The sequence below is a fragment of the Halichoeres trimaculatus genome, unplaced genomic scaffold, assembly GCF_033239565.1.
Source record: "Halichoeres trimaculatus isolate MK-OKI-2021-1 unplaced genomic scaffold, fHalTri1.1 fHalTri1_scaffold_20, whole genome shotgun sequence".
Classification (NCBI taxonomy): domain Eukaryota; kingdom Metazoa; phylum Chordata; class Actinopteri; order Labriformes; family Labridae; genus Halichoeres; species Halichoeres trimaculatus.
In genome coordinates, this window is record NW_027437198.1 from 7,869,319 (window position 1) to 7,889,087 (window position 19,769).

The 19,769-nt window shown below is 37.1% G+C and overlaps 2 protein-coding genes across 3 annotated transcripts; one reads left to right on the forward strand and one right to left on the reverse strand.

The window, feature by feature from the left end:
- Positions 1-5,399: 5,399 nt before the first annotated feature.
- On the reverse strand, positions 5,400-11,628 carry LOC141809971 (SUMO-conjugating enzyme UBC9-like). Of its 2 annotated transcripts, none has more exons than XM_074697256.1 (7): positions 11,309-11,628; positions 10,970-11,055; positions 10,736-10,819; positions 10,162-10,234; positions 8,960-9,069; positions 8,682-8,761; positions 5,400-6,325 (listed from the first exon to the last, which is right to left on the reverse strand). In XM_074697256.1, exons 2-7 carry the CDS (start codon positions 11,033-11,035, stop codon positions 6,262-6,264), a joined length of 477 nt encoding a protein of 158 aa, XP_074553357.1. In that variant the 5' UTR covers positions 11,036-11,055; positions 11,309-11,628; the 3' UTR covers positions 5,400-6,261. The 2 variants fall into 2 exon arrangements, with proteins under 2 accessions (XP_074553357.1, XP_074553358.1); XM_074697257.1 differs by having other exon boundaries at positions 11,533-11,586.
- Positions 11,629-14,333: 2,705 nt separating this feature from the next.
- Positions 14,334-18,032, forward strand: cabp5b (calcium binding protein 5b). Its single transcript, XM_074697038.1, has 6 exons — positions 14,334-14,558; positions 15,142-15,172; positions 15,275-15,418; positions 15,507-15,616; positions 15,712-15,859; positions 16,468-18,032. The coding sequence occupies exons 1-6, from the start codon at positions 14,508-14,510 to the stop codon at positions 16,494-16,496; spliced, it is 513 nt and encodes a 170-aa protein (XP_074553139.1). The 5' UTR covers positions 14,334-14,507; the 3' UTR covers positions 16,497-18,032.
- Positions 18,033-19,769: the final 1,737 nt, after the last annotated feature.

Genomic DNA, 19,769 nt, shown 5'->3' on the forward strand with positions numbered 1-19,769 from the left:
CTCACTTTGTGGTGCCGGGTTTTTTCCATTTCTGTCAGCATCTTGTTGCTCTTCTGGTACATTAAGTTTTTTTTCTCTCACCGACAAGTTGAAAATGAAACACAAAAACGTGGAAATGGAGCCTGCTCTGTCCTTTTTTGTAAAGGGCATTTGCCTGCACAGACCAGTCCAGCTTGTTGTCGAGGTGAACTCCAAGATCCTTGTATGTTTTAACCACCTCGATTGTCTCTCCATCAACGGTGATTGGTTGATGTGAGGGCTTCCTGCTGAAGTCAATAATCATCTCCTTGGTCTTTGTCGTGTTCAGGATTAGACCATTACTCCTGCTCCACTATGTGAAAAAGGAGATGACTCCTCTGTACTCCCATTCGTCCCCTCCCTTCACACATGCCACTACAGCCGTATCATCAGAATATTTGTGGATGTGGCATGCTGTTGAGCTGTAGGTGTGGTCATCTCCCCAAGGTTATAATAGTTTTTGATTTGTCATTCTAGTTTAGTTTTAGTTAGTTCTGACATTTTATTTTCCATTACAGTTTAGTTTTAATTAGTTTTAGAGCGGGCATTCTAGTTTTTATTTAGTTTTGATTTTTGCAAGAAGGCTTATTTTTAGTTTAGTTTTAGTTTAGTTTTAGTTTTTTCATACCTTATTAACCAGGTGCAGGATTCAAAAAGGTCAGAGTAAATATTTTGTCATACTGTTTTTTTAAGTCCAACATAGTGCTCACTGCTCAGTCAATGCTGATACTGAACTGTTGGCTGCTGCCTTAAACACAGGAAAATAATATAAACTTAGTATAAAAAATATAAGCATCAATTATATAAAATAATGGTGACATAAATTACATAAAAATAATATTAACTTAAATTATTAAAAAAAACAGTATAATATGAGCTTAAATAAATAAAAACTTGGACTCTGTAACAATTAAACTATTACAGATTCTCTGAATCCTTTACGTTTTGTCGCAGCACAGTGCACAGCCAGTCAGTGCAGTAAACAAGCTCGTCCCTATACGCCTCTATGATGGTGCTGTGCGGCACTGACAACTGCCTAAAACTGTCTAAAATTGGTTGGGAAAATGTGTCGGATTAATTTAAATCCTAAAGGCTATTAATATTGTCAAAAACTATAACTAAGGGAATTTTCTCTTTCATTTTAGTTAGTTTCAGTTAGTTTTGTGAACACAAGATACAGTTTTAGTTTACTTATCTTTTTTGTTTTCTTTTCTTGTTTTTATTATTTTGAGTGTGAAGCATCAGATCAACCAATGATCAACCAGTTTTCTGAAATAGCTCAAAGTTTCATCTCATGAACCATCAACTGGTCAGTACGTCTGTGTACTTTCCTCTGTACTGTCAGTGGAAACACATTTACTGTAAAGGACAATCAAGATCTATCAGACCTGTGGACCATGTTCTCAACCATAAACTCACAATGACCCAGGTTGGTTGAAGGATGCAGAACAACTCAACCTCAACCATTCAAACTTTTTGTGGACAGAGAAGACCTTTGTTGTGATGTGGATGAGAATCTGTGGCCCAGCAAACAGGAACATAAGGAGATGAAGGAAGACTGCTCTGACCTGTAATTCCCAGTTTTCCCTAAAGAGACTGATCTATGTTCACATTTCTATTTCTTTCTTTCTTTCTTTTCCTTCTTCTCCTTCCAGTATCAATGATGGAAGGACTTACAATTTACAATAACTGTCATCAAAACTTTAGGCATAGTTTACATCAAAACGTCCTTTTAGAGTAAACTGTTACTGACAACATAACTCAGCACTTTGACTGTCCTATCCATACACACCGACTGATGCACTGACATGTTCACTGACACAGAAACTTACTTTTGAAAGATGAACTAAGGATTTTGATAAAGAGACTGGCCTTTTGCAGGTAATCCGTGGTATTTTGGTGTTTGTACGAACAAGTCGAGGATGATTCGAGAAATGCATCAAAGCAACTGAGATTTACTGTAACATGATACAAAAGAAAAAAAATGTGAAAACAAGACAAAAGAGGAAGACACAAATAATTGCAAGACAAGATAATTAACATGTACAACAATTGAAAATAATTTAAAAAGTAAAGTTTCATAATCATTCAAAATTATCTCAGTAGCAAACGTTTTGATGCTTTACAGGCTCATCATTCTTTTTTGTTTTATGTTATTAAACCTATTTCACTGAGAGATTGGGCGTCAACATATGCACCTGGTACTGTGCAAAAACTAACCAGAGCTGACCAAGGATGTCAAAGCAGCATCAGGGACAGCACCTCGGGGGGTTTTTTTCTGGAGCAGCATGTTCAGAGGAAATAACCACAATAGCACAAAGTTAACACGCAAACTGTGAAAAATAATACCAAAAAGACATGCAGGTTTCTCACCTGTGAAGTCTACGGTTGTGACCTTTATGGTCAATTGAGGCCGCGCTGAACCGATAAACCACAGGAGAGGTGAGCGAGATCAAAAGGTGTCAAATTTCTCAAGAATGACACCCAAAGCGTTACATCAAGGTTTAACTCAGGGGGAAAATAGATAAATACATACAAAGAAACAAAACAAGTGAAAAACATTGTGAAAGAGGCACAAAGCAGCTGCTTTGATGTGTAAGTTACGTTACAGCTCTTATGAGATGTGGTCAGCCATGATGTCATCAACTATTGTTTACAATGAAACTTCTTTTTGCGTTAAAAGGAAATGAGACCATCTGCAATAAGCCTTGGTTTGTCCGCAACACCTGTTTTTGCTGTGAAGGGGGTCAGAGTACTGATGGCATGTGACACTTTACAGAAAAGTTTAAAACACGCCATTTTGCGTACAAAATCCCATCAGAGACAAATTATTTTGTCCACAGGAAGCACCAACCCTTACAGCCAGTTCCTCACCGGAGATTTAAGTGTTTGTACATCTTTTTTTTTCGCATAAATTAAAAAACACTTGAGGGCATCAGGGAAAGCTTTAAGAAAAGAATATTACGTTGGATGTGCTTATTCTGTTCTCTGTAAAAAAGAAAAAGATCTACTTACATTCACCCTGTTAAGCCTGACCCATCCAAAAAAAAAAAGCCAAAAAAATAAAATTCATATGTTTTCAAACTGAGATGTTTCTTAACTATTTTAACCAAATCCACAAACAAAATATTGCTTTTTATTATAATTATAGATACACTTTTGTTTGATACATTTGGCACTTCGGCAACTTTTTTAGTCAAGTTTTCCAAAACATGCATTCTTTTAATGCAGAACATACTTATTTCAAAACAAAAAAAAAACAAAAAAAAGCATAATTCAAATAGTCATCTTATCATTACTTCTTGGACAATAAGAAATTATTTTATAAATAATAATTAAAAAAAAAAAAGAATCTAGTGGATGATTTCGTGAGAGCAGTCATTTTAAACAGGGATGAAATACAACTTCAGCCGCCAGCAGTGGAATAATAAACCTCAAAGAGATACAATCCTTTTTCCTTTTTTTTTTTTTTTTATTTTATTTTTTTTAGATTTTTAAGGATACTATCAAGTTGATTAGACAAAGGTCTTTGAAACTCATATATATATATATATAGGCAACATAATATTAAATTAAAGTCAGATTAGAATGCTTTTAAGAACCCTGTAAAGTTTAGAGATGGCTCAAATGTCCTGTTTTTGAGCCACACCCCTTTATTTTTGAAAGAAATCCAAATCCAGGGCTGCATGGTGGTGCAACAATTAGTGCTGCAGCCTCACAGCAATAAGGTCATCGGTTCAATTCCCAGCTTTCTGTGTGGAGTTTGCATGTTCTCCCCGTACATGTGAGGGTTCTCTCCGGGTCCTCCGGCTTCCTCCCACAGTCCAAAGAAAAACCATGCTCATCAAGTTTATTGAACACTCTAAATTGTCTGTAGGTGTAAGTGTGTGTGTGAATGGTTGTCTGTATCTGTGTCAGCCCTGCGATTGACTGGCGACCAGTCCAGGGTGTACCTGACCTCTCGCCCAATGACAGCTGGGATAGGCTCCAGCCACCCGCGACCCTGAACAGGATAAGCGGTCCAGAAAATGAATGAATGATAACCAAATCCCATGATACAGATATCACCACAACTTGTAATAAAACCTTTGACTTGTTCGACATTTTCCCCCTTTCTATCTCCCCCATCAGTCAGACCGACACTACAATACAACCTTTAAACACCGCTGTGACCCTAATTTGTCTGACTAATGACAATTTGTCAGTTCTCTTGTCATATCTTTGTCTCTAAATAAAACCTTTAAAAAAGTACAAGAAGTTTATTTACTTATCAGTGCGAAATCAGTCGTTTTATGTAAAATATTTTTTTAGTACATACACTCCTCATGTAACTCCCGGTTACATGAGGAGTTTTTTGTCTTTCTGAATGGAATCTTGCTGAATGACTTTTCTGAAAACAATAGTATACACGGAAAGGAAGATTCCAATCTCTGGTCTACATGCGCTGCTATAATCAAACAGAATAGACAACGGGGCATGCGCAGAAAAACGTAAACAAATTGAGGAATGTCTCTAGTTGCGTCTTACGTCATATCTGAGCATGCGCTGAAAGAACGCACCCTGACAACTTTGGATACATGATACCTCAATCGGTTCGGGGAAAGGAATATTCCACCCCTGTGAAACCGATTAAATGTCCATTCAGATTGGCACTTTTCTTTCAGAATGAGGTGTATACAAAGGTTAAATTCTTTCCGTTTGAGGGAATAAACTGAATGCAAGCGGAATATTTGGGCCCATGTATACGTAGCTAGTGTCCTTGAACATGTGTCGGGCCTAATTCCTACGTCCCCAGTTCCTCCCTTAGTCTGTGCAAGACTTCCACACACTCCCAGTTTCTCAGACTTCTGATACATGTATATGAGTGTATGTATATTTTGCCATCAGGAACACAAGTTAAAGTCGTGACATTTTATGAAAAAAGAATAAATTAATCAACAAAAGAGCAGCACACATTTCTTTTTTCTTTTATTGAACTTTATTTCACAATTGAATGCCATTTATCATGTTCTTTTGTTACAATACCACACACAAATGTCAACTGGCTAAAACAATATAAAACATAACTTCCACAATTTGTCTTTATTTATATTATGTACATGCACTCATTTTTCCAGAGGCAAAAAAATCTCAGGCCGTAACTTTCAAGTGCACTTTCATCTGCCTTCATTGCTGGTTGAGAGGCCATTCCAATAAAGATCCTTCAGCTTCTGTTTGACAGACTGACTGACTGACTGAAAGATGTGACAGCATTTTGATTTTTACAGGTCTGTGTCTGTTTCAAAGCCATGTGGGAGGAAGGTTTGTTGACTCGTTATAACCTATGAAGCGCTGAAAAAACACAAAGCAGCAAGTTGTGTAACTTTTACTCAGAAGCGTCGCTGTTACCTTATTCTAAAGCGGTGTGTGAAGCAGATGTTGAGTGACTGGTTTAACGTGCATGAGTCTTATCACTAAAAAAAAACTGTTGTACGGTTTGAATCCCGATTATTCACTGAGATCAACTTTAAACTGTAACTCCTCCCTTTTGAGGATGTGGAGCTTCACTTCCAACCAATCACAGTCATGACTAAAGTGGATCTAGACCAAATGCTAACACAAATAATGGGGTCTTTTTTTGAGTTATAAACAGGATCATTTGGGTGCGATCAGATCAAATTCTAAGGAAAAAATGTAACAACCAGGATGAGTTGAAAAAACAAATGTTTTCTGAACCATTTTTTTCTTTTTTTAATCTTTCTGTAAAGTCATATACGAACAATGGGACGACTTTGTCCTCCATAACCGTGACACACTGTCTGTAATACTCGTGGGGTTGGATGAGCTCATAAACTAGAATAAAGAATAAGTGAAGCCTCCTCCTCAGAGCGAGGGGTCTGAATATGAAATCTTTTCTCTACAGCTCTTTAGATATATTAGCTTGACTTACAGAGGTAATGGAGGCACAGGTGAGCCATCATGGTTGAAAAAAAAAAGAGTAAAGGAGAAATGGAATATACAAGAATAACAGATGTGAACGCTCATCGTGACGGCAGATGATCATCAAATATGCACAAGCATTGTTGGAGACGGTTAAATCAGGAACTTTAGTTGTTTTCAAAAAGAGAGAAAAGGTGAAATAAGCTCACTTTAGTAGTAATACTTAAATATGGATTCTTATTGGGGTGGTCCTTCAGGTGCCAACTGCCTCCTCTGTCTCATCAGTTCAGGCTGCTCAGGCGGTACACCGGCCCACTCTCCTCTTTATGTGGGGGCAAACTTCTTGGCCTGTGCCCGTACACGCTTCTCATAGTCCATCCTGTTCTGACTGCAATGGAAACACACATAGATGTGACAGGATATTTAAAATCCAAATGCTCTTACCAGCACCTTTTACTAAATTATTTCCAGACATTGCATGAATGCAAATTGGTGTGAAAGTGGATTACTCCTCTTACCACATTTGTAACGGTTTACAGAGCAGCAAAATACAACCTTTATTTACCTTTCTGTAACTAGAAAAGCCCTCAAAGAGCACAGACCTCCACCAAGCATATTGTATTTGTCACCATCCTTTATTCCTACTTTAATGTTATACTCCCTTTCAGAAGACTGTCTGCTACAATTTAGTGTTAGTCACAGGTTTGTATGACAATTTGTTTCCTGACAGTGTTGAAAATTATGACGACCAAGTACATATGTCATATTCTAGATCTTAGTATCCAGAATATTTCCAGGATCTGGATCGTACTTTTACATCTGTCAGAAATTATGGTGACCTTGTCTTGTATTGATTTGCAAAGCAATTTGACCATTTACTGTGGAGTTATTTACACATATGGTGAAAACAGCCTTATCTCACAATGATAAAGAATCCTTTAAAAAAAGTCCTGGATCCAGACGGGGATCTGGATCACCTCCAAAATTTAATCACTTCTTCCTTATTCCATTTTGAACATTTCCTGAAAATTTCATCAAGATCTGTTTGTTACTTTTTGAGTTGTGTTGTTCACAGACAAACTCTTCAAAAAACATAACCTCCTTGGTGGAGGTAATTAGTCTCTTGAGCCTGCCTGCAGTACTTTCACAGGCCAGCAGGACATGTTGGTGAGGGATTCTGACTGTACCATAAGTTTCATAGTTATAAGTTATGTCCCGGTTCAGGGGCTGCAGCCAGCGGGGGCTGAACTTGAAGACAGATAACATCACAGCGGTGCGTCGAAGGCTGTCCCATTTCAAAGGCTCCTCCAAAATGCAACCATTGTGGTCAACAAACCTGGCCTCCATTCTGGATGCCATGTAGGACGGATTCTGTGAATCCTTCTTAGCCTCACATATCCCAAGATTCATTGGGCGGGATTGCTGCCAACAACTATGTGATTGTATTTCTAAAAAATTGAGGAAGATTTTGTTTTACTGTGGAAAATGTGTTATTTGGGCTCTTTTAAAGTAACATACTGAGAAATAACAGTTTTTCATTATGAATCTTCTCAATATGGAAAATTATACATTAATTTCTATGGTAAACAAATTACTTGGTATTTTTATGTATTTATTTATTTTTTTAATCAACTCAGTATTCAGTACACAGTTAAAACTAAAACAGTTTGCATTTTATACTTTTTTAATTCTAACATCCCCCTCTAGCGCTTGTTCAAATGTTGAAAAGAAACATTCTTGCTTAACTCTTATGTGTACATGGTGGTTCCATTCTCTATTATTATTATTATTATTATTATTATTTTCTTTATTAGTGAAGTAAAACAATTACAAAATTAATAGTAAAAGCATCCTGTTTTAAATGTAAGGTTTTAGTTTGCGTGCGTTTGGAAACTACAGTAACCCTGACAGGTGAGGGTGGCGCTGTGTGAGGTTAAGAGTGATAAACAGGAAATGCTCTGTAGACCAAACCGTCTCTATTCAGTTTGGCCTTTGCAGTCTACGCAGGCTACGAAGGCCGGGTCCAGCCTTGGTGGGCTGCATACCCTGAATTGGGACACAGATATAGCCACTAAAGTATGTTATTTGGAAATGTTTGAGTCTCTAAGAACACGTTTTACCTGTTTATAAACAAGAGTATCTGAACCTTTGGTCAACATGAATGCTGAGTGCAGCAGATTCTTTCTGTGAGCTCACAGCTGCACGTTCCCTCCTCTACAGGAACAGCTCAACTAAAAGCTAAAGGGACTTATTTATGGTGCAAGCTAACCACAGCTAGTGGGCTAACATGAACGTGTATCACATCATGGTTTCTGTTCTGCGTGCACAGTCACTAACCAGTTACATGTGACAGTCAGGGGCTGACAGTTTCACCATTATTGATGAGCTGAGAGTTTTGACTTTCATTTCTTTTGAAGGGGGTTTCATAACGAAGGAATGGTGTGATGGAAAATATAAGTGGTTATGAAACCATGACTTCAGACTGCCAACGTCTGTAGAGCAAACACATTTGGAGATGCTAATTTAGAGGATCCATAGAAAGAAACCCTATAGATGAATTAAGTTATAGTGAGTTACAGAATAAACGTTCCTGATAAGTTCCTGGTTTTAGGGTTAGGGTTAGGAGAGTCTGCTATAAAAAGCAACAGAAGGTGCAGGTATGATTGCAGAATTTTAATACTGTGGGGGTAAAATAATGGGCCGTCATCCTGTTATATTTGAGATTAGCAAAACGTCAAACTTACCAGTAAATTGTGTAAGCCTCTGCCTGTGCGGGGTCCTGAATGTTGGGCTCATTCAGCAGCTCCTGGATCCCCAACAGGATCTGAATATAGTCACAGTGAGAGCACAGTCTGTAATTTGGAACATGTTCACTCACTTCTTCATAATCCAAAATTTATCTTTAAGTTTCTAATCACTGAAGGAAAAGGACAGGACTTCACTGAGCTAAATCACTCCACAAGTAAACCCTGGATCTCCTTTGTCAATAAAGAAGTGTGTGTTGATGTGTGAGTGTTGGGACCTGTTTGATGGTGATGGCAGGCCTCCAGTCTTTGTCCTCCTCCAGGATCGACAGACACACAGTGCCGGATGGATACACATTTGGATGGAATATTGGGGGCTCAAACTTGCCTGTGGAAAAATCATTGACACAAGATGAAAATTGAATTTAAAGGGCAACATTAAAGCTGGGTAAAACCAAGAAACTGACAGGTAAAATTGGAATATTAGAGCCTTAAGATGAAATGTTGATGACAACAGAGTCTATGGGATGTGTGTAGGGTGAACTGTTTTTTATGAGTCACAAAACATCATAAATTTGATGCTGAACAAAGAATCTGTCCAGTCAGGAAGCTGACTAAAGAGTAGAGTGGTATCAATCTGCTCCCTCAAAATCACACATAAACCAAAGCAACAATCTTTTGTCACAGGTCACATGATGGATGAAAAAGTACAGGTTTTTGTGTGTGACACAGGGGAGGGCCCGCTCTGCCGTAACTGGTAACAAGTGTGGAGGAAAATATTTATGTGTTGCTTGGCGACAATCCAATTGTGTCAACCTGCGGTACTTGGGGTGTAAATGACGTAAACAGAATAATTTCATTTTCATAGTAAAAATGTTTTACTTGGTACTAAGATATCTTTATTAAAGCAGTATCAAACTTGAGTACTGATACTGTACTGATTATTAGTATGGATGTTTTATGACCCACAGTTGAAATCACAGGTAATATAACAGGACTTCTACTTGTGTGATGTAACTTGAAACAGTGATTATCCAAAATTTCAATCCTTTATCTCTGAAACGTTGGCGCAGTAGTGAAAAAGTTGTGTCTTTTGTAAAGGTTTAATATAGGAACAGTGAAATTTTCCTCATATCTGCACACTAATATCAATAATAAGGGTTATAAACAACATCTGATCTGAATAAATCACATTTAGAACCCCAACCAAGCATCAATCCATGTCTAAAAGTTTCTTTTACGATAGATCGTTTAACATTTACAAACAATTGGAGTCAACTTTTTGCTCATGGTCGAAAGTGCAGGAAGTGGCAAAGGGACACGAGCTGGCATCTGATTCTGCTGTCAAGCCTCACCTCTTATTTTAGAATTCAAAATTTATCCTGTTGTTCTAGATTTATTGAGAAGAGACAGCTGTGTCTTCTTTGCCTGACCTTTGACTCGTTTTGTAACCCTTTAGGAAGTTTTGAATGATACTCACATTTTGGTGGTGAGGACGGGTAGTCGTCTTTGAACAGCATTCGGAGTTTGTAGAGCCCTCCCTCCCACAAGGTCTGACAAGGGAGGAGAAAAAGGTCTTTAGAAGAAATTCATAGAAATGTGATAAACAACAAAACCGGACATGGCAAAATTAGACAGACGGGAATGATCACAGAAACATAATCAATAAAGAGAAGTTAAAAAGAATTCTAAGCATTATGTAACACTTCTGCATTCACTTCAGACTTTTGTTTTTTTACTTATCTATATTATTAATATAATCACCATTTTTAAACTTTGTATTACCTCAAACATACAATGCTAATGTCAATTTATTCATTAATTTAAGTTCCTTAATTTCACAGTTACATGCATGACTTAGTCAACCTAACTTCTGACCATTAATAAACAGTACTGTTATGTTGTTGTTGTTGTTGTTGTTGTTGTTTCAATACACTGCAGATGCAGGGATTTGGTTTGTTTGTTTGCTTGCAGCTTCAATACTCAACTTCTAAAAGTTACAGTTTTTAATGCATTTAAATGCTTTCTGACTCTTTCCTAAAGAGTAAACTTACTCCTTTCTTCCCCGGGATGGCACACTCCCAGTTCATCAGATTCATGGTGCCATCAGGGTTCTTTGTGGGAACAGCAACAAAACCCTGTGAGATTTACAGGAGAGACGAAACATCACAGTGGGAACAAGAACCTACTTTTCTTTTATTCAGTAACACAAATTCAGGGTAAGAAACTTGAGATCAATCTAACAGCATGCTGACGCAGAATGAGAAGCTCCTGGTACTGCTGCTTACAAATGGGTGGTCTTTTCTCCAGGCTTTGCGCTCCTGGGACAGTCTGCTAAGAGCGATACCAGACATTACTGCTCATCAACGCCTCCCTGTGGAAAAACAAACAGAAAACAGACATTTTTCAACTCAAGCTGTCATTGACGCGGTAATTTTGCTCCATCCGTTTCTTTAGTGATAAAACCAGTAAGACGCATTGGCTTCTGACGCGTTTTTAGCAACACTTAGCATTATTTATTAAAGCGGCCAGTCCTGTGTCACGTAATCTACACGGTCTCTTTCTTGAAGAAAAAAACAGCAAAAAAACGACTGTACCAACGAATAGCACATCTCATCTGTACTTACGTCCTTAATTATCAGCTAGATTTCAGAAAGAGTTGCGTTGGTTTGATGACAACCGTGAGCTTGATTGCGTCGCAAATGTTAGCGGTGCTAACCGAAAAAAACACACCCTTCGACGTTCAATAACAAAACTACCAGACAAGTTAGGGCGTAAATAACCGAACTGAATGAAACCTGGATTTAATCAACATCACCCAAACACTCTAATCGACACCCAATGTTCTTACTTTATGGCAAATTTTCACTGTTGTGTTTAACAATGTGGCTCGAGTGCCTTTTTCGACAGCTAGCCTATCGCAAGAAAGGACCCCAACTTGTTTTTTTCGTGAGGACCTTCAGGCAGATACGGGCAGCCGAGGGACACACGTCAGCCGCGGTCGGCCATCTTTGTTGTGGCAATTGCACTGAGAAGTTCACGGCTGCAAACGACTCAACCATTTCGACCCGCTCCTGATCTTCGAGCCTAAGCATTTAACTATTTTCCCCTCTCGGACGCATCAAACATCAAATATGCCATACTTTGATAATTAAGGTAGGTAAGTATAATGAAAAATTTTAGTTCATTGAAAAAAGGAAATTGTTCAACATAGCTGGGGTATTATAGAATAGAATTTCCCCAAGGGGAAACCAATATGTGTGTGTGTGTGTGTGTGTGTGTGTGTGTATATATATATATATATATATATATATATATATATATATATATATATATATATATATATATATATATATATATATATATATATATAGCCTGGCTCCAGTTTTGAAAAAAAACCTTTAGGAAAATGGAAAAAAAATTCTTGGCCTTAATGGCCTCTTCTCTTTAGCCCCTAACTGGCTCATAGAGTTGGTTTTAAAGGAAGTCAGCATTTCTGGAGCGGTGATAGCTTTATTTGAGTTTCATTTGACATTGTCAGCAACCAACTGGTGAGTTCACTAAGACTACTGTCATTTTATATTTATTCTGTGGTGTAAGCAGAGCCCATAAGCACAATAGCAGTATTTGGAAATTCAAATAAAAATTGATTTGTGATGAGCATGCTTAATCTTGAAGTTTTAATGGGTCATAACATAACGAGGCCTGCATTTTAGCTAGAACTATAGTTTCTAAAATATCCATTGGGTCTAAATAATTTGTGTGAGAAACTGTTTTTAAAAAAGGAAGAAAAAAAAATCCTAAATAATTAATTGTTTATGATCTTGAGAGTCCAGAGTTCCTGATAATTTTCTGAAAAAGAGTCATTCGAAATGGTGTAGTCTTTATGTATTTCCCACCCGTACTGCTCCTCTGTTCTGCTCTTCTCAGTTTTCTTCTTGCCTCAATGGAACATAGCAACAGCTGACATCATAAACAATGGTACAGATAACTCCTTCCTCACTTTAAATGTCAAAGTAAAGATGCAAATGCCAAAGTACTTTTTAATAAAAGATTATAATTTAGATTGTATTGAGTGTATTATTTCTATTACAATCTTCAAAGTTCCTCTTAAAACAGAACTCTTACATTAAGGTTTTTTTTCCCTCTTTGTTTATTTTTGGTTCTGGTTCTTAATAAAAGTTTAACAAAAAAAAGCTCATAATTAATACAGGCACATGGTATCACTGTATAACAAAAGCTGAAAGGCAAAAACTTTGTTTTGAAAATCGGGCATCTTGCCAGACACCTCAGATGGAGCTCAGGAACCGGACTGAACTGGTTTTGATTTCCTCTGCGTCAGCACCCCAATTTTTTTTCTTTTTCCTTTTTTTTTTCATGCGCTGTATCATGTCTCAGCAAAATCACCAACTCACTGAGGCTCTGAGGTGTTGTGCACCTAACTTGACTAAACACTAGTGAAGGGATGTGCACACTTGATGGCCTGTTATTATGAGCTGTAAAAAAAAAGTGCATGCGTCTGCAGAAATGGCATTGCTGTTTGGGTTATAATGGGAGCCAGTTGGTGGGCTATGCAAATTTTTCAGTGAGGCAGATGTGCTCATATGAGGGTGTTGCACAACTCTTGCAAGGCATTACAGTAAAAATGAATTTGGGTGACTTTAAATTTTTCTTCTTCTTTTTTTTTTTTTTTTTTTTGCACAGTGAGCCTGCATGCTCTATATGTGCTGTATATTAACAGGATGAATAATGCAGCAATGGAAAAAAGATATCTTAAAAGGGATTTCATTGCATTATCATCCTATGCATGATGTCCAACAATCAACATCCTGTTTACTTCCAGTTCACATGCGCACACATTAAATTCCCTATAGTCTGAGTATGTTTTAGTTTAATCAAATGCTCATGTGCTCTTTACATTGCAAAGCAGCAAATCATTCGGCTTAAAATGTCTGTATTGCGTGTGCATCGAGAATCTTCTTAAATACCACTGCTTTACGTATATGTAGGTGGTTATGTAATGAGTTAATGTAAATTTTCATATCAAAACAAAGTGAGTAAGCCTTCTGACGGCTTGATGTCTGAATATTTGATCCCCTGCACGTACAGAATAACAAACACCACACAGACCATATTTTCTGTGTTTTTTGGGGGATAAATTGAACAATCAAACAAACATATATCTATTAAAGAAATTTCTGTTGCTCAAAGACTGTAGGAAATAATATTCACAACCCTTGGAGTTTAAAGTTGCTGAAGTGACCTTTTTGCCCCATTTGTTCTATTAGGTTTGTGTTATTTATTGATATCAGACAGAAAGCTTTGATCAGATAGTCATTTCTGAAAGGATGACAGGAGTCTTACAGCTGCAGACAAAAAGCAGCACTGATGAAGGATTCTGCATTGGTTTGTTTTTTCCTAATGAAAAAGCCTGAAATAAAAGGATGAGGTAACACATCTATTTTTATCATGGATAAAAATGTCACATTTCTTAGAAGAGAAAATGTGTTTATGATGAGCAGACTTTATTTCTTGTTAGACTAAGCATCCATACACCACAGTGATGTTTGACAGTATAGAAAAATGTTTACATGCACAGCATTAAGTCTATCTTTATTCCCAGACAGAAGCTGCAGAGATAATCCATATGAAACCTCATCCCGCCTCTCAGGCGTCCACAGATCCTACTGATCAGGGTTTACTCACACACATGCTCGCACAGAAAAAAAGAGACTGATTGATACGGCAACAAATAAGGAAGTGGATTCAGCTTTTTGATAAAGTTACACAAAACAAGAAGGCCAGGATTTGAGCTGAAGTTTCATCATGAGCCTGAAACAAGCCTGCATCTTCCTCAGAGGAGGAACCAACAGGAAAGTAAGAGGACGTTAACTTTTCTCTTTACAGATTACTTCACAGTTTTTCATTACTTTCTCAATTGTTTGCTTTATTTGGCTTAAGAGATCCTTCATTTTTAATTGTAGGACCCTTTTTTTGGTTACATGAAGTTTTTAATGTAAAAGCAAACTTTTCAGCTGTGAGTGAGCGTCACCCTCCATACATTATCACCATATTTTATCATATAAATTAACATTTATGCATGTTATGTGCTCAGTTTCCCTGGAAAAACATACTCCCCATCGATATTTTTTAATCTGTGATTAAGTTTCAAACAAGAACAGATAGAACAGAACAGTATTTCAGCACGTGCTTTGTGCGTGTGTTCACTGTTAGTGTCAGACAGCAGTAAAGTGGTCATGTCTTACTTCGTAATCCTGAATTCCGCTTAAGGAGAGCAAAGTTAAAAGGTAGCTGCAGTGTGTCTAACAAGGATTCAAATATGATAATTTTTGTATCTTTCAAGTTTGTGAAAAATAAAAATCAAGTATAAATCAAGATTGGAGCGATGTGCACAAACGGAAACATGTCAGTTTGAACGTGTTGTTACTGTTTCTTGCAGAAAAGATCTCTTGCACAAGATGAAATTGAAGGTAAACTTTGTTTTTTATGCCTTTAGAGAGACTTCTGTTTACTTTCTTTCTGTTTTTAGACAAGAGTCGTATGTTATTTTCAAACATGTGTCTGTGCTCTAGAGTTACGAGAAGCTTTTGTGGAGTTTGATAAAGACAAGGATGGGTTCATCAGCTGTAAGGACTTGGGGAACCTGATGAGGACGATGGGTTACATGCCCACAGAAATGGAACTCATAGAGCTGAGTCAGAACATCAACATGAACTGTGAGTGACGTCTTCTTACCAGTGTGTTGAATCACCATGTGGAAGGCTAGAAATGAGAAGAGCCTTTTCTTCTTTCTTCCCCTCTCAGTGGGGGGCCGGGTGGATTTTGAGGACTTTGTGGAGCTCATGACCCCCAAGCTTATTGCTGAGACTGCAGGGATGATCGGCCTGAAGGAGCTGAAGGAGGCATTCAGAGAGGTGAGCTCAGTTTTTTAGTCTTTGGCACCCCGTGGTGGATGTTGCACGAACAAAACCTGAATCCACGGGCTGCTTCTCTCCTCTCTTCTCTGCAGTTTGACATAGACGGCGACGGTTCCATCACAACTGAAGAGCTGAGACACGCCATGCAGAAGTTGTTAGGAGAAAATACGTGTCCAAAGGAAATTGAAGCGGTGGTCAAAGAGGTCGACAACAATGGAGACGGAACAGTGGACTTTGAGGGTAAGAAAACAAAGCCACCAAAACCTCTGAAATGTTCATTTTGAGTTTTAAGCAGCTTAAGAAATCCAGTTCAGAACAGAGAGAATCAACACATAAGTGAATGATGAAGAGCCCTGAAACAAGATCAGGAATTGAAACAGTTTTTAGAGTAATTTACAGGTTTGCTGTGTTATTGTTTTGTTTTGTGTGTGTTTTTTCCCTTTTTTTTTTCTTTTTTTTAAGAAAAAAAGGAAAAAAAGAAAAACAAGTTTGCTGTTTTTTGTTTTGTTTTGTTTTTGTTTTGTTTTGTTTTCCTTTTTAAGAAAAAAAAAGGAAAAGGAAAAAAAACAAGTTTGCTGTTTTTTTGTTTTGTTTTATTTTGTTTTGTTTTTGTTTTGTTTTATTTTTTTTCCTTTTTTAAGGAAAAAAAAAAGAAAAAGAAAAAACCAAGTTTGCTGTTTTATTGCTTTAGCTGAGACAGTACTGTTATTAGTTTTGTGACCCTTGATTCGTCACTCACCTCCAAGCTACTTTGTTCATTATTGTTGTTCAGAGTCAAATGAAAGCTAAGCTGTTTTTTCTCACTCTGCTTTGGGAACTAATCCACATTTTCTCTATTTTCTGAACAGAGTTTGTGAACATGATGTCCATGAAATGAGGACGATGGAGCAAAAGGATGACTGTGAGCAGAGAGAGTGTTTTTTTTTTATTATTGTTATTATTAAGATTTGTCTCAACTATAGCCCGCTACTTCTTTTTTCCCCAACTCCTTTTATTTACATTTTTTTTGCAGCTGACAACCATTTGTAAATGACAATCGTACAACTGTGAGGTAGCTTGTAAACATGTAACTCGCTTCTTCTTGATGATTTTATATTTACTCCCTTTATACATCATTTATTCATTCATTTGTATAAAAGACATCGTCCTCTCCTCAAAAATTTGGATTTAAAATCTTAAAAGTTGTTGGGTGCAGCTTTGAACAAAAATCGCAGTAACACTTCATTTTGATAGTCCGTCTGTTGACATTCAAGAAGCTATCAGCAGATAAGTAGTTGCATATAAACTGAGTGTCAGTTTATAAATCACGAAACGAGTCAACAGTCAAGTAGCATACATAAGGTGCATTATCAGTAGATATGTAGTTTCATTTCAACAGTTTATCAGTTTTGGGATCTTTTTCAGAAAACAATTGTACAGTTGGTTTGGGCAAAAAATAAGTATAAGTTTACTGAAATGATACCATAATTTTGTGTGACTATTGAGTATGTTTAGTAATTCAAATACATTAGCTTTACTTCTCTGATATGCAGTTGTGCAAAACTTGTTTGTGGTTGGCTCTGTTTACAGAGTTCAAACTATTGTCAACTGTTTTAACTTCAACTGGATAGTCCTGACCCAGGTCAACAAATGCCAAGTGATAGTTGGAGATTTGTTGACATTTTACCGTTGACTTTCAACTGGTAGATGGATTCAGAACAGAAGAGTATCAACTTACAGGAAGAAGATGACAATCCACAGATAGTCGTAGGTCAAATAATTGCATGTTTAAAAAAAAACCAAGAGAGTTGGGAGACAGTTTTTTAAAAGTTGTGAAACCTTGAAATGCACCTTATTGTCCACTAATAGTTGGTTGAATGCATGTTACTAGTCTGCTGAATATCTTCTGATAGTTGTCGAGTGTCAACACAGGGATTATCAAAATAAAGTGTTATCAAAATCTCTCATATGTTTGAACTCATAAAGTTGAAACCTTTGTTTGTACGTTTGTTCTAAATCCCTCAGACTTGTCATAAGTACACATCTTTTTCAGAGAGCTGATACATTAACAAAATAATCCTTTTTTTATACATTGTACTTTATTTGCTGTGTTTAAGAGTCTGACAGATTTTTGAAGCCCTCCTTTATCAGGAATAAGGTCTGCATTATCAAGATTTATAATAAAAAAGAAAATAACATCATTACCGTGGCCGGTGGGTGTAAGGAGATTTGTAAAAGCTACAATACAAATGCAAAAGCAAAAAGACTAAGGCAAAGAGAAAAGTTGCAAAAGTAAGTAAATGATTTATTTTTTCAAATCATCTATGAAAAATAAAGCTTAGTAGGGGTCTCTTTTTACTCACTGTAAAAATATGTCATCTTATATTTAGCTTTATAATTTAATGAGTTAGCATTAAAGCCATATTCACTATAACTGAAGGTAAAAAAAAAAAGAAAAAAGAATACAATCATTTTCTTATTTATACATTTTTTTTGTGTCCATAACTGTCCTCTTAACGTCAGTTGTGGCTGCACTTCTGGTGTGTTAAGGCTTTTGCAAATTCGTTTGACACCTACAGGCCACCGTACATCAGCTATTACTAACAAGAAAAATGTGAAAATGAATTTCATAAATGTGCATGTGCAATAAATATTAAATATTACCATAACCAGTTATTACTCTTTATTTGTAACTTATAGCTGAAGAAGGCGTACCTGGTAATAAGTAGATAGATATTATCTAACAATGCACAGTTTAACAAGCATTATTTGAAATAGAGTTTAAATGAACTCCTTTAGAGTTAAGCTTTGCAAAAAAAATATGCAGGTGATTGGGTGATTCATATCTCACCAGAGTTTCCTGCATGTTGATGTATGTACTCAGCTGAGTGTAAATGTAGTTCGTTGAAGTTAGCCAACAGGCGTTAGCGTCTAAATCCCTCACAGACAGATAGGAGCTGATGGATGCCGTGCAGATGAGCCTTAATAATTTTAATTCTAATTAATCTCTGAAACAAAATTGGAAATGTGGTCGTGCAGGCCGGGAACGCTCCATACATCTGTCAGTCCGTCCAACAATCTGTCCCCCCGAGGAACGTACAGGACAGCTTTTCAGTTCAGGATGATCTCTGATGATTATGAGAAGCACGCACCAAAATGTAATTAACACTTTGGTCGAGCATGACGGGACGGCTTCAAACGGGCTGCAGCAGATCCATTTTTCATGTCTTGGAGTAATTGGTTCACATATAAATCAGACCTGTTGGAGCACAGGTGAGTTTGGGGGTGTTTGTCTGTCCTCCACTTAAATCGACATCATACCACATAGATTAAGCAGATGACTCCAATTTTTTGAAAGTGACTGCTGTTATTTCTAAATATCAGATTGCTTACAGCAGTAATCACAGATTAATTTTTCTAACCACTGTTCATTTGGCATCTTTCAGTGAGTTTAATCCCTCTGTTGCCAAAGCTGTTGCATAATGAAAAGATGACACGGCTGAATGAGACAATAGCTGTTTTTCTGTGCTGGCTTCAACTTAACACCAGAAGTGTCAGTAAAAAATGATTTGTGTCAAAGAAAGTTTCCAACGCAAACATTTAAATTCCTTAAAGACAAGAAAATGAAGCTTTAACAAGACCAAAACGACTGATGTAAGGAATTTAAGACCTTTTTGGTGCTGTTTCAGACAAAGGTGAGTGTTGGTATGAAGACAGAAGATCGAATGTAAGGTTTTCTCTAAGACTCTAATCCAACAATACTGGAGATTTGTGGTCTGGTAGTCTTCGCCTGAGAATTTTACAATGATTTATGGCTTTACATCAACCCCCCGCAAAGCTCACAGATGAAACATCACGAGAAGAACAAATCATACATCATGAATCTACATACATTCAACTACGGAGAGACAATCCCAGCAATAATCTGTCCCTGTGCGCGGGATTAGTTCAGTCTGTAATCCTCGTCATGGGACCCTCAGATGAACAGATGGTAGATAAGACAGAATCATGGGTGTAATTCTCATCAGCTGACCGGAAAAGTAACCAAAAATCACCACATGGGGTTTAATGAAGCAGAAGTATAGGTTTTTTATCGCTTTAAAAAGCAGTGAAAAGACACACTGTAGGTCAACAAACAAAGATTAAATGTGTTCATGTATTTATTGATAGA